This window comes from Oreochromis niloticus, linkage group LG13, assembly GCF_001858045.2.
Source record: "Oreochromis niloticus isolate F11D_XX linkage group LG13, O_niloticus_UMD_NMBU, whole genome shotgun sequence".
Lineage (NCBI taxonomy): Eukaryota > Metazoa > Chordata > Actinopteri > Cichliformes > Cichlidae > Oreochromis > Oreochromis niloticus.
This window is the reverse complement of record NC_031978.2, coordinates 31,224,119-31,239,626: the sequence shown is the minus strand read 5'-3', so window position 1 is coordinate 31,239,626 and position 15,508 is coordinate 31,224,119. Positions and strand designations below refer to the sequence as shown.

General features: G+C 42.2%; 1 protein-coding gene across 3 annotated transcripts; it reads left to right on the top strand.

The window, feature by feature from the left end:
• Positions 1–1,116: 1,116 nt before the first annotated feature.
• On the top strand, positions 1,117–15,293 carry cep68 (centrosomal protein 68). Of its 3 annotated transcripts, XM_005461454.4 has the most exons (10): positions 1,117–1,450; positions 7,153–7,235; positions 7,318–7,597; positions 9,065–10,075; positions 10,258–10,477; positions 10,681–10,841; positions 12,677–12,799; positions 14,464–14,560; positions 14,656–14,863; positions 14,953–15,293. In XM_005461454.4, the coding sequence occupies exons 3-9, from the start codon at positions 7,340–7,342 to the stop codon at positions 14,829–14,831; spliced, it is 2,046 nt and encodes a 681-aa protein (XP_005461511.1). In that variant the 5' UTR covers positions 1,117–1,450; positions 7,153–7,235; positions 7,318–7,339; the 3' UTR covers positions 14,832–14,863; positions 14,953–15,293. The 3 variants fall into 3 exon arrangements, with proteins under 3 accessions (XP_005461511.1, XP_005461512.1, XP_005461510.1); XM_005461455.4 differs by having other exon boundaries at positions 10,684–10,841; positions 14,656–15,293; XM_005461453.4 differs by having other exon boundaries at positions 14,656–15,293.
• The last annotated feature ends 215 nt before the right edge of the window (positions 15,294–15,508 follow it).

Below are 15,508 nucleotides of genomic sequence, written 5' to 3'. Positions count from 1 at the left end.
TCAAGCACTACCTCAGGTTCCTTCTCCTCCAGAGAGGGTCAATGTCCCCATTGCCAGCCTCAGTAGCCGAGGATCAGACCGCCAGGGTCTCTGGCCTTGGCTACCACCCAGCACACACTGCACCCCACCCCTAGAGTTCCTCCTGCAGGTGGTGAGGTTACAGGAGGGTGGTGCCATGTCCCTTCTTCAGGCCGGGCCCCATGAGCTAAGGCGCTCACCAGGTGCTCACCCTTGGGCACCCTCTGCAGGCCTGGCTCCAGGGCGGGGCCCCCTTTAACCCTACGTTGGTCAGGGTGAACTGTTCCCTCAATGTTGCACTCATAGGAGTCTTTAAACCAATAGAATGAATAAGAAAATATAATAATGATTCTAATGACAGGTCTCATAGGCCTTGGAGGCTGCTGCATGTGTGTGTATGTGAGAATGATGGGAGGGGGAGTGACTCTGACACTAAGAAACCACTAATGTAAAAGAATGAATGACTTTTAAAATGTATGATTTAATAAAATTAATTGTATTGAGTATATTGTGATTGGCACAGGGTTCTGAAGAGAAACGAGCGAATGATAAATGTAATTAAATCTAATTGACACTGGGAGATTGTACGTCCAGACAGGAAGAAAGAGGGAGAGATACAAATCAGCACTTGGCAGAGTATAAAAGAAAGCGCACAGGAGTGTCCAGCATTGTTACGTCCTCTAGTTCTAGTAGTGAGCAGAAGACATCATCAGCTATGGGATTCCACAGTTAGAAATTATATCAAGTAACACCAGAGGGGCAACCAATGCCAACACTGTGGTAAGAACAACTAAATCTATTATATCCACACAGAGACGGGCACTTTGTGCATCTTTGAACTCTACACAACTGCACCATAAAAATATGCTGTCCATGTTGTTATTTTCTGTGTCATGTTGATGTTGTCTACACTGTCTGTTTGCCTACTCGTCTATTCTGTAGGTACATTGAGATCAAATCCGGGGCTCAGTTCCTTGTGTGTGTACACATAACTGGCCAATGAAGATGAATCTCGTTATTTTCTTTTGTTTTCTCCTGTTACACTCTCGTCCAAATTCCAGTAGGTGGCAGTAATGCACCTGTAAGTTAGTTTGCCAACGACCACAAAACTCGGGAGAAGAAGAGCTCAGTTACAGTCACGTACCGCAAGAAAGCTCGATTCGCATTTTTTTAACCTTAATTTTATGTGTTTCTGTAATTGCTACTTACTTTTGTATCGTTGAAATGTGTCTTATATCAAATATATCGATTTATAATATATAATATATAAATCGACATTTACTTTATAAGGCACAACCTGGGTGCTAATAACACTGTTTTGAACAGGCTTGTACTAAATTACGGATATAACGACTGCAGCCTACAAGGAGGGAGGCTGAGGACAAAGCTACAGCGGATGGACGCTTCGAGCTGAGCTACGCTGAGAAATGCGGTAAATATCTGTCGTTTCTTTTCTTTTCCTAAACCAGATAGATTGTTTTAATATATTATCTATAACTGGCTGTTGGTCTGACTTACACATACACTGCTGGATAATGGGAAGTGTCATACAGTTTAAACAGGAAACTTTATGAGGCTGAGAATGTTTGAGTTTACCGTGTAACTGGACTTCCATTACAGAATAAGGCTCGGCAGTAAGCTAAGAGTCATCACGTATTTTGTTACTTGTGGGTTTTGTTTGGGTTGTTGTTTTTATCCAGCCTGTCGTTCGTGGACTGTGATGCTCAGCACTACAGACTGGTTAAGATGAACCATGACAGAGGTCATGAGGGGACAGAACATTACTCCAGTCCTTTGCTCTGTGCTTGTTGTTGTCGTCGTTTCCTCCACGTCCACGCTGTCTCTGACTGTATCTAGTCCGTACCCAGAGAACCCATTTGTTCTATGCATCGCGAACATGCGGATATCCTGTCGCTGCTGGAGTTAAAAAGGGAATCGTTTTATTGCTGTGTTGCATTACATTTACTGATCTGTTTACAGAATGTGGTGCAGTGGCGTAAACTCGAAACTGTGTCATTTACTTCAGCAGTTTACAGCAGCAAAATTAAATTGACATATAAAAATAACGGCATAAACAACTTTGGATCAGAAACAACATTAAGCAATGATATAATTTAAGAATCCAAAACACCCATCACTCATAGACAAGCTCTGCATCATATTTAGTTGCCGACTGCATCTGGGTCCAAGGGTTTGCTTGTTAGTAGGGGTGGGTTATAATAATCGATTTATCGATTAAAATCGATTCTGGCTTGGATAACGTGAAATCGATTCATTAAAATCTTGAATCGATTTTTTAATATAAATTTATTTTGCCCGAAACGCCAGAATCTCAGGTGAAACCTCACAAAATTTCAACAACCACCAAACAGCTAAGACAGTAAATGAGAGCAGGTACAAGGATTCTGCACAAGGACGTAAACACACAGCGCGGACCCGCGGATCAGAATCAGTGAGATGTCGCCTTTCTCACCCAACGGGCGCTGCAGCTTTAAGCGGCTACGCGCGCTCCCGCGGACGGCAATCACTTTCTGGCACAACAACTGCACGGACACGGTCAGGGCTGAAACCCGACAGCTCGCTGATTCTGATGTTTCGGCGGGTCCGCGCTTTGTGTTCACTAGTGATAGTAAATTCGATTCTTTTTACTGAATCGAGTTTTAATGAGTCACTCACCAAAGTGAATCGGGTTTCTTGAGTCATTTGAGTCACTGAGTCAGTTGACCAGAGAGTGCAAAAATGTATATTTTCACTCAAACTTAATTTGTTTCTCTTTTAATGTAAATCCTACTGCCAAGATGAATGATTGTAAAAGAAAACAACTATTTTTTTAGAGCAAAAAAGAGCAAAAAAAATTCTAAAGGGAACATTTATTTATTTTTATTTTATTTTATTGGTATTTTCCTTAAATGTGTCAAATATATATTTTCTCATCTAAATGTCCACTGAGCTGTGAGCCAGGGGGCGGTAAAGCGCCTTAACATTGGTTGCCAGCCAAGAAGAAGAAGAAGCTGTGAGCCAGGAGGGAGGGGGTGAGTGAGTGAGTGAGTGATTCAGCACAGCAAGGGAGGGGATGAGTAACTCAAATGTGCTGTTAGCATGCTAGCTGAGCGATGCTACTGTGAACTGAGGAGCTATTGTCTTGATGTGAGCTTCTACTCAGGGTTTTTTCTTCCAGTTCAGAGCAGAAATGTTTTTGTTAAGAAACTGGCTGTTGTTTTTTTTCCCCACAATTTTAATTATAAGCTAGATATATTTCTACTAATGGAATTAGCTTGCTAACAGCAACAGGGATGAGTCAGTGAGTCAGTTGCGCTTGTGAATCATGATTCACGAGTCAGTAAAGTGATTCTCGAGTATTGAACGATTCGTTCACGAATCGAACATCACTAGTGTTCACGCCCTTTTTGCGCTGATTCTAAAGCTGTTAGTTTGATCTCTCTCCAAACAATATTGACTGAACCAGCAGCAAAAGACGATCCAAACTACGCTTCACATAAACATCGTCATGAATTCCCTCTGACTTTTACTGTTTTGCTTCACCCACGATAAAATCACACTTCATGCACAGCTCTCTCTCTCTCTCTCTCCCTCTCTGTACTGTTTTCTGCATTATTCGCTTGCTTGTTGCGCACAACTCTACTGTTGTTTACAGCGCTGTCGGCCGCTGTTTTTTTTTGTTTGTTTGTTTTAAATACTTCCGAAAAGAAAACCTAATTTCTGCCGTTCAATACTGAACAAATGTAAACTTTTTAAAATTATGCAAAATGCAAAACGCTCAGCCATGTCTCTAATAAAACCGCTGTAACGTCAGAGGTAACGTTCATATGTTGATTAATGGTTTTCTTTCGTTTTTGATGTAGTGCAGAATATTTTTATAAAATCCCAGCCCAGGAAAACCACCTTCATGGTTTTCTGTGTTTTATCTTCAGCTACTTTGACACAAAGGCCTCTGCTGTGACGCTCACACCTTTGATAAAGTCTTGGGTGTGTCAGCTTCCTTTTTATAGATACAAAAATATGTCAATGTACTGATCTGAATTATAATATTTCTGACTGTCAAAATTTCCCAGATTCAAATCGAATTTAACTGAATTGAATCGAATCGTAGATCGAATCGATTCGGGACCTTGTGAATCGGAAACGAATCGATTCTAGAAATCAGTGACGATACCCAGCCCTACTTGTTAGGGCTAAATGATGAGCTGCCTGCCAACTTCCGCAGCAAAGATCTTCTTCACATATTGTTGCACTACGCTCGAAAGTGCATCATTGTACTGTGGATTTCTGACAAGGCTCCATCTATCAACCAGTGGCTATAGACTGTGATAAGTATTGTGCCAATGGAAACCTTCTCTACAGCGGTTAAGGACAAACCTTTCCTTTTTTACCACACATGGGACCCCTTTTTGGCCTATTTGGACACTCCTTCCGCTCAGAGGTTGAATTGGGTTTATGGGATTTGGCCTGGCAGCAAAGGGATGATTGCTAGTCTTTTTCATTGTTTATTATTGTTGCTGTTGTTTTGGTTTTGGTTTTTTTTGACTCCGTTGACCTCCATACATCTAAGTACATCTCTGTCATGTGTATGTATATGTTCATGACTGCTGTTTTACTGCTCTGCAATAAAAAGTTCAATTTTAAAAATTTTTAAAAAAGAATTCAAAACACCCGCTGCCTTTAGTTTGAACCTTTTTAGCGCAGAGTTGTATGATGACATACTGAGATTTGTTTGAGAGAACAAATCTCATAATAGTTGAAAGATGTATCTATGTATGTATGTGTGTATGTGTGTGTCTCCAAAAGTTGAATCTGTTCATCTGGACGTAGCGTTTTGTGGGAGAAACGTTTCGTCACTCAGGTTTTTGGTCAGTGATTGTTGATCAATGGTCATGGGAATTTGCATAATTATGATTAAGGAACTGACCTCCCAGCCCATTGTTCCTTCAGTGGGCTGGTTTCAGTCATTATGCAAATGTACTGTTTATAAGGTTTGGGGAAACCTGCAGTCAGCTGAGACTGAAGAAGTCACTTGGATGAGTGACGAAACGTTTCTCCCACAAAACGCTACGTCCAGATGAACAGAATCAACTTTTGGAGATTTACTTTCCTGGATGATTGAGAATGCATCAAGATATATGTGTGTGTGTGTATACACATATATATATATATATATATATATATATATATATACATATATATATATATATATATATATATATATATATATATATATATATATACATACACCTACAACCACGATTACTGACACTAACAAGCTGATCTACACTACGGCAGCAGTGATCAGTGAGATGCTTGGCTACAAGTTGAACAGCCACAAGGCAGTACCCTCCATGGAGAAGGAGGCTAGAGGGCAAGATCAAAGTGGCACGGAGGGAGGTTAGCCAACTAAAGGCGCGACAAAGAAGGTGAAATAGAAATACAGCAATATATAAATACTGCCAAGCAAAGACTCACAGCCTTGGCCAGCCGCTTGAGGAGGTACACCAGAGAGATAGAAGGCAGGAGAATAAACCAGCTGTTCTCCACAGAACCAGCAAAGGTGTACTCTCAGTGGCAAGGGAACAATAAGAGAACAGCACCACCAAGGCTGGAGACGGAGCAATACTGGAAGAGCATATGGGAGAAGGACGCAACCCATAACGGCAATGCTCAGTGGCTAGTGGATCTGAGGGCAGACCATAGCGACCTCCCTGAACAGGGTCCAGTAACCATCACAGTGGCAGATATCCAAGAAAGGGTCTCCAGTATGAAGAGTTGGACAGCACCAGGGCCCGACATGGTTCACGCCTACTGGCTGAAGAAGCTGACTGCACTCCACGAGCGTCTGGCAGCACAAATGAACCAGCTGCTAGTTAACGAGAGACACCCGGAATGGCTAACCGAAGGTCGGACGGTCCTGATCCCCAAGGACCCCATCCAACTACCGACCAATTACCTGCCTCAGTACTACATGGAAGCTCCTGTCAGGCATCATATCGGCTAAGATGAACAGGCGCATGGGTCAATACATGAGCGGGGCACAGAAAGGGATTGGCAAGAATACCAGAGGCGCAAAACACCAGCTACTGGTAGACAGAACAGTCAGCCGAGACTGCAAGACCAGACTGACCAACCTGTGCACTGCCTGGATTGATTACAAGAAGGCCTATGACTCAATGCCCCACAGCTGGATACTGGAATGCCTAGAATTGTACAAGAAGGAACTCAATGGGGATGTGGCGTACAACACTAGAGGCCAACTCCAAGCCCATAGCACAAGTCACCATCAAGTGCGGGATCTACCAAGGAGATGCTCTGTCCCCACTGCTGTTCTGCATAGGCCTGAACCCCCTCAGTGAGATCATTGACAAGACTGGCTACGGATACCGACTACGAAACGGAGCGGTTATCAGCCACCTCCTGTACATGGATGACATCAAGCTGTATGCCAAGAGTGAACGAGACATCGATTCACTGATCCACACTACCAGGATTATACAGCAATGACATTGGAATGTCGTTCGGACTGGAGAAGTGTAGTCGGATGGTAACAAAGAGAGGGAAGGTAGTCAGAACTGAGGGGATCAAACTCCCTGTGTTTGTGCTCCGGCTTCCTCACACAAGTCCCAAGACCTGCAGTCAGTGGGGTTAGGTTAACTGGAGAATGTGAGTGTGAATGGTTGTCTGTCTGTTTGTGTCAGGTTGGCGACCTGTCCAGGGTGTACCCTGCCTCTTGCCCCATGGAGGCTGGGATAGGCTGTCTATGGTGACTTCATGTTGTACATTCAAAAATGGACAACAGCAAGACATATTAACAAAATATCAATTGTTTGGACTAAAGTTATCAAAGGACTTTTTGTACGTGATTTCAGAAGAAAAGTTGACCCTTGCACTATTGGAACTTTTGTTTTTTTATATCTCTATGTTCTGCAAATTTTCAGCAACAAATTATTTGCTTCATAATCTGTAGAACAAACGACATCCTGTATCCTAGAAGAGGAAAACTCTTCTTAGCCAACACATCTGTTGGATAAGAAAGGACCATGAGGCAATAATTCCAGTTTTACCAGAAGTTGGATAATCCTTTCTATATTTTCTCATGTACTTTGCTTCTTTCTTGTGTCATTGCAGGGCTCCTGTGTGCCACAACTGAGCAGCATGATGTTTGCTGCTAAGAAAACCCTGTACAGAAAACGCTTCCTCAATCTTTCAAGGTGCAAATTGAAATAATCTTAACAGTATTATAATGTAAATTACTCTGTTTCTCATGTACTAAAGAGTATTCTATTCTTTTAGTTGACAAGTCTCCTTTTCTGCAATGGAAGCACAGGGATGCCGCCAGCGCTGGAAATTAAATCACAGAGAGCTACAGAGCAAGAGATGCTCAACTACAGAAGTCACTGAAAGAGTCCAGATAAAAAAGGGGGACAAAGAAGAGCCATACAAAGGTGTTACCATGGCAGCAACCTCCAAGTATCTGACAGGCAGGCAATATCTCACTAGGAAGCCTCTGTTTTCTGTAGAAGAGCATGTGTCTATCTTAAAGAAGACACGTCCACAGAGGCTCATGGAAAAGGTAAGGAACATGGAGAAGGAAGAACTCCAAGTAAAATCTCTTTGTCCTTATAGATGAAACGATACAGCAGACACAGAATGACTTGGCTTTTGCTAAAGGTCCCATTATCATGAAAACGCATTGTTATAGTGTTATAAGAATTTTCTAAACTGTGAGGTGTAAAATATGCGGTGTGAAAATCAGAAGTCACTTGCTTCTAGACCTTGTAACGACTCCGCCTCCCACACTTAGAAGTCAGTAAAAAATGTCCCCAGCCTTTCTGTGAAATAAATAGCTAAGCTGAAGCTGCTGCCACACAGTGGCAAAGAACCGAAGCACCTATACTTGGTATACCCAACATGCTCTGCTGAAAAAAATGACTCTGCATATTGCATCAGTGCAACCTGCAATGACTGCGATTGGTCTGTTCAGTATCGTCGCTTCCTATTATACAGCTGCCATTTTTTTTTTCAAATCAGCTGGAATGTCTTATCTCAAAGAGACCAACCGTCAGCTCGTGTTTTGGTGGCAAAATCCCAAAGCATGAAGGCTAGGCCATAGGCTCTACATAGGTCCAGCACAACAAAAGTATAACTTAGGTGTACTTACAGTATAATTGTCTCCCACCCTTACAGAACTGCAAGCCCAGTGAATTACTCTCTGAACTCTGTAGTTCCCTAGCAGGGCTAATTAGCTAGTCAGCTTTGAGTTAATGTTAGCTCTATATACCCACAGGGCAGAGCTCTGGGGACAAGCATGATGTGTGGAAACTTCAAGAAGGGATTTATAACCAGTAGAGAAGCTGATCCTGGGTGTCTGTGATCATGTCATTTTATGCTGTTCGGTGCAGTTAAACTAATCTTACTTTCTGTTAGTCATTTAGGACTGTTTGCTTCTGTGCTACTCTCTGTATTTTAATACTGTTGGATTACTAATACATCTGTTTTCAAGGACATATTTTCTGTTCCTGTTGGCAGGAAAACAAACCCCAAACATACTCAAGCCGCTTTTTTCACCACTCATATATGGAATTTGTAACTGCAGCAAAACGAGTGGATGAGCTCCTCTGCTCCTTTTGGCTGCTCCTGTCATGCACAGACTTCACCTTTAAAGTGGCAACGCCAGCAGCTATTCCAGTTTCCTTTAAAGCTATAGACAGTAAATCATTGGGTTAGAAATTAAGCTCCAGGCAGTTGTATAAATGTATAGTACAAACATGATCTTTGTGGTATTTTGTTGTTTAACTTGAAATCCATGGTAAAACTGTCAAATATGGGACCTTTAAAATATTTCAGAGCTTTAACCTCCCCATTTATCCATAAATGACTGCTCACTCATGTATGCTATCATTGTCTCTTTCTATTATTCTCTTCATCACTTTGTAGCTTAAATGTCTAAGCTGATAAATGTAAATGACTAAATGCCAGAAGCTTTTACTCTGATGCAACAATAAAGTTTATAATGCTACAGTATATTTTTTTCTTGTAGGAGAAACAGCAGGACAGAAGTGAACATCATAATATTACATTCTTGACCAAACCAAGAGTGGAGCTCATCCCACAGAGACTTAGCCTGTCTCCCATTGAAATATCACTTCCCTCTACCTCTGAAGAAGACCTCGGCTCACCCTTGGGTGTTTCAGAGCTGCACCATGAGGACTCCACTACATTTGGAACATCTTTCCCTGTCAACAGATTGGCTCAGCAGAGCCTCGCAAGCTCTAACTTTAAAGTCTGTGGACTTGACCTTCCTCTGAAGCCCAGACTGACCTCCACAGTCCTGTATCCTACGTACACCTCCTGTTCAAACAAACGAGCCCAAGCTCAGCGTATGATAGAGAGCTGGAGGGAGAGAAAACTGTGTTCTTTCAACTATAAAGAGATTCCCAAGTCTCCCTATCAGGCAGACTACTGGGCCTGTGCCATCCCTGAAACTTTGCCCCCATCTCCAGACAGGCACTCTAGAGTATGGGATCCAAACAAGGAGTACCAGGAACTGCTGGATTACACCTACCCACTAAGACCAAGACAGGTAGACCGTAAATGGGACAGCTCCAAGAGCCTTCAGGATGACAGCCTTCAGACAGACCTCAACCTGGAGGACTCAGGAATTGCAATGGGCCACCCATGTAGTTCCACCAGCCTGCCAGGGTTGGACATTTCAACAAGTGCAAGAGGACAGAGCAGTGAAAGAGTCATTCTTAGCTCGAATGTAATGTCACCTGACCGGCAGTTCATCACTAGATCTTCAGGTGAACCACTCTCCCGGCTTTCTTTGTCCTTGGACTGTCTGGACTGCAGTGAGGATGGAGGGGAAATAAATCCTATCATTAGTGATGGTCTCAATTATCAGCACCATATGCGATCCACATCTACCTTTTCTGCTTTCATACGCTCTGAAAGTGTACTTCGACAGTCCAGGTGTGTGTATGGGGACCTGGATGAGGAATTCCGACCTCTTCCAGACCAGGTGGAGGAGCTGCAGCTCCTGTCCAGACAGGTCAGTAGTATATGTACACTGACTTTACTACTCTGGTGATTGTGCAAGCAGAACCATTTGCCAATTATCCATACATCATTGCTAATCATTTTAAAAACTTATATTTTTACTGTGCATTCCTTTATTAATTCTTGCTAAAGTAGCAAAAATCATCACATCATCACTGTGGTCCCTGTGTGCAGGTGAGGGAGATGACAGCCCAGCTGAGCTGCCCTGTCACAGCTAACTGGGACTCCTTGGAACCATGCACCACCTCCGTCCCCTCTTCTGTTACCTTGCCAGGAAAACAGGGGCTCAGGGTTGAGGAGGAAAGGACTAAAGTCAAGGAGCTCCAGGAGGACAAACAAGACAAAAAAGACTTTAAAAAGTGGAGCACAGAGCACAAAAGTACTCCTCAGACAGGTATTTATAATAAATATTTGTAAGGATGTTTAGATTGTAGCCCTGTACACAGTTAAAGAATCAAATCATCTTCACTGCAATGGATATATTTCCATCTCTTTATCCAAAAGAGTTTGGATTAATTGTCAAGTTTTAGAGGTGTGTGAATTTGAGATTTCTGACCTTAAGAAAAATACAAACAAAAACCATTCTCTCTCCATCAGCAGCGGTTCACGTAGGGCATGCTGGGGGTGGCCTGGGTCGCCCTAGTCTCAAGAAGGCTGAGACTTTGGTGGACCGACTGTGTGGGCTCAGCCTGATTGATAATCCAAAGGAGAGCTTGGAGGGCCAGGAGCAGAGTGACTCTCTGATGCAACACATCAAGGTAAGGACGCAGTTGGATCTGTGATACAAGACTCGCAGCCAGCAAAAAATAATTTTTCAGTTTGCCTGCAGAACTGATTCAGACTGAAAAGTCATCAGAGGATTAAACTCCTGCTGTGGCAGATGTCACTCATGAATCCAGTGTAGGATTTTGTGTGGAGTGGCTGTCACTGCTTAGTTCAGGAAGAGAAGTAGCAGTATTATGGCGCTTTAATAAATTTACATGACACCACTGAATATTCCTCCTCTCTGGTGTATGCATCAAGTAGTCCCTGTCTAATAAAGAGCTTTTAATAGTGAAAGGTCCACTAAACCTTGACTGGAAAGGTGAACCTATCAAGAGCAGCAGTGCCAAAACCCTAACCCCCAGGGTCAACAGTCTGGTCTTCAGCCTTCTTAATAAAAAGCTGTGTCATTTTGTCCTGAGCTCCTCTAAGCTTCACTTTAGCTGTAGCACAAGCAAAGCCAAAGTCATCCATATGCTTCAACACATTATAGTGGCTCGACGCTCTTTAACTCATCACCCAACAAGCTCAGGGTTCCCGTACTGTGTGCCCAAACACCAACTCATTAGGACTGAAGCCTGTGCTTCTCTTATTGCAAGCAACAACCAGGGCAGGCTGTCTTCCCAATACTGAGAAAGCTCAGTGCAGCAAGAGAACAACATAGACTTCAGTGTCTAATGGAAACGCTCCAGGGCTCCTCGAGACTCAGGATGGCACGCACTTGACACCTGATATTTAGCCCCAAGCAGCCACTACCTTTGCAAAAGTGAGACATGAAATGACTTCCTCAGTCAGTTTGTATGACCTTTGGAACACCGAACGTTGATATGGAGGTCGTGAGAGCTTTTAGGGGAAAGGCCAAGAGAAACGCTGCAGGATAGTGAGTACTTTTAAACATTACAGTCAGCATGTAGTCATTCCATGCTTTGCTCCTTATCAATGGACCCACACAGTCTAGTATCAGATGTTCAAATGGCCTCCCCACCACAGAACAGTACAGTGTGCTGAGCAGGTTATATGCAAGTTTGACGATACTTTGCAACATATTTCTTCAAATGAAGCCAAAGAATGGCGGCAAAGTCTGTCATGTGTTTTCTTCACCACTAAGTGACCTGCATGCCATCATGAGACATACTCAACACAAGCCCTGTATACATCCATCCTAACTGATGGGAGGAGCAGGTAACGAGGACCTGAACAAAAGCACCAGGGCCACCAAACAATAACATTGCTGAAGCCGTCACACCCACTGTGTTTAAAACACACACAAAAAATACAACTGAAAATTTTAAAATACAAGTTCAGATTTTTTTCTTACATTTGCGACATATTTTACTCAGAGTACATCATGAATCGTTCAGTGGAGAGCAGCTGGTTTGTTCTCCTGTGTCTCCTGTATACATCGTCAGGCAGTTATTATAACTTAGCTTTATAATAGGTGAACATAAGTGACCAAATATCAGCTGAACTGCTGATATCCTTAGTACTCAACAGTATTAAGTTATAACGTTTGCTGTTTTGTTTCAAGTTTTTTATAACTTTGACTTAAAGTTCTAGTAATTCAGTCTGTTTTTATGTGTAAGTTATTTCTCCTAGCTCTCCTCCACTCTTTAAGTCCTTCACATCTCTTTGCAGCTGTTCTGGGCCTTTGGACATCTCTCACTGGTTTTCTTTCCAGAATCTTTTCAATCTTTCACTTCCTTCCTGTGCCAGGCTTGTTCTGTACTGTGTGACTTTGTTTGAATTTCTCAGTGATATGTATCTGTGTATTCCAACATTTCAACCATTATATGACAAAAACACCATGAATAATATGTACTGTATGTTCCAGGTCTTCTGTTCTCACCTGGAGCTGCTCATCCAGCAGCTGAATGTCGTGTCAGAGAAGATGGAGCTGCTGACTGCACCCACTGTGGACGTGGATCGTGGGAAGTCATCTCTGGCTGAGTACCAGGTGAGGGCTGAGCCTCTCGAGTCGTTACACTGGCAGCAAACACACAGTCCTGCCCTGAAAAACTTTACTGTGTCTGTTTCACAAAGGCCAAGAGCAGGACTACTACGCATGTTAATTGTTAATTCATTTTTAACACAGAGAAATCAATTGTTTGATGAATTAAGCAGTTCAATGGCAATAGCAATTTTATTTAAATAGCACATTTCATCACATTCAAAATCCACGTTCCTAACAGCAAATATAAAAACCTGTATAAGTGTACGTTTACATATGTGCACACATACAGACAGCTACTGTGAGAACACAAAGGTTTGTGTCTGTTGTTGAAATGCACACCTCATCTCAAAGAACAGTAACTGAAAGCACCTGCAGCATACTTGGATCATTATGGGAAGACTTAAAAGATCTGCACCTGATGACCTGAGTATGGTCATTGAGAGCTTTCTGAAGTAATCGAAGGTTTTAGGTTAAAAAAAAAAAAAAAAAAAGTAGTGGCTACACAGGTTCATAGACACCCCTCTGGAAATAATTTGTATGAACAGTTTGAATCTGGCTTCATTCATTTCATAGTACAGAAACACCTCAAATGATCTTTTGCTTTCAGTTGATTCTGGACTCATCACCCAGTTACTCACAGATCACTATCTATACCAGTTAACTCTGGTGTACCCCAAGGCTCTCTCCTGGGGCCTTTGCTTTTTATTATTTCTCTTACCTCTAGGTAATATTTTCAAGAAATATAACATCCAGTTTCACTGCTGCACAGATGATGCCCAGCTCTACTTCTCTTCCAAACCCACTGCTGCTCTCCAACCACATCCATTTCTGATTAAGTGAAATCACGGTTTGGTTTACTCATACCTCTCTTATATGTAATGGTAATAAAACAGAATTTATTCTAAAAGGCACCAAATTTAAAGTTACTAAAGTTCTGACAGTTTTTCACCATCCATTGATAACTCTGTCCCCACACCCTCCCCTCAGGTTAAGAGTCTGGGTGTCATCCTTCACAGCACATATAAATAACATCACTCAGTCTTCTTATTTTCATTTTCGTAATACTAACCGCCTTCATCCTTCACTTACTCCAAACAGCACTGCCATACTTGCCAATGCTCTTGTCAAATCTCATTTAGATTACTGTAATTCTTCTCCATGGTCTGCCTCATAAATCTCTCCATAAACTGCAGTTAGCTCAAAATTCAGCTGCTCTTTTCTCAGATATCTGAACTGTTCCAAATGGATGTTAGTTTACACTCGACAGGTGAAGATTTTGTTATTTTTTTTTTAAATTCCCACCAGTCTGTCAGAAAGATGTTTATGTTAGGGCTTTTAAAGCAGTTATGATGATTAATAATGGAGCTTATGGAAGGCAGATGAGAGATTTATAATTTTCCACAGAATGCTTGTTCGAGGTCCAGCTGTGGGCGCTCACGCCAGCTTGATGGATCCATTTTAAAACAGAGAAATCTGTTGGATAAGAAATGAGGTAGTTCACGCTTAGATTTAGTTGAATAAATGAATCCTGTCAGAACCATCCAGGTATTTGTAAGTCATAGTTTATATCTGAAGTTAAGTCTAATGTGAACTTTGAACTGTAAAAACTGCATCATTCCTCACTTCATGCATCTTCTGTTCCACTCACTCGGCTCTTTTGTTGTCAGAGCTTTCAGAGAGAACTTAGCAGCCATCAGCCGCTGGCCTCCTGCGTTCTGCATACAGGACAGCTACTCCTCAGCTGCATCAACAGCACCTCTCCATGTCAGTCTATTACAGCATCCTCACTAAGAAATACGGAAACTAGATGCTTGTTTTCTCACTGAGTCTGACCGTTCTTCCTCTCTGCTCTTTTACAGTTTTAAGAGACACCTTGCTCCTGATTGAGAGTCAGTCAGAAATGCTGCAGGCCCACAATGAACACTTCTTCTCCTCCATCCTGTCTGCTATAGACAGCCTGGGTCAGCCCAGTCAGGCCAGTCCTGTCCAACAGAGCACAAAGGAGCGTTCCTTAGTGGTCCAGGAGTCAACTTAACAGACCTCAACGACAGCTGAGCAGACCTCATGGCACGTCTGCATCACAAATATAAATATTTGGTGTTGTTTCTGTCTAAGAACTCTGCTTTTGATACAAGGCTCTCATTTACTATTCACAGAAACCACCAGTTCCTTTTTCACTTAAGCCTTCAGGACCAGCACAGAGCTACCAAAACATTTTGCAAAAAAATTTTCTTTTGTTAGTCTTAATATTGCACTACTTTTTCTACCTATACTTAATATCACATTTGTGTTTTCAAAGACATGTTTTTATCACAGAAGTCAAATTAAAAGTCTGTTAACCATTTATTTTTAAAAAGGATCTCTGTAATCTGACTGCCAGACACCAAACCTACCAAATCAAACACTAAATTAGTGCAGCGACTAGATAAAACATTGTGAGGCAAATGGAGACAGATACTGTGCAGCACATATATCATGGCCCACAATGAACACAGAAGCTTTTTACTCCAAAAGATAATGCTTCAATTACTCCAGGGCAGGAACATAAAACAGGACAAATTAAAACATGAGCCCTTGACTCCTATCGTGATGATTGGTTAATCATGAACTGTGCTGCTGCAATGCACGGACAAACGTCTGTTTTTAGCACTGATAAAATACGAGTTTCACTCACCAGAAGCACAAAGTGCCTGGATGGTCTGTACCACACAG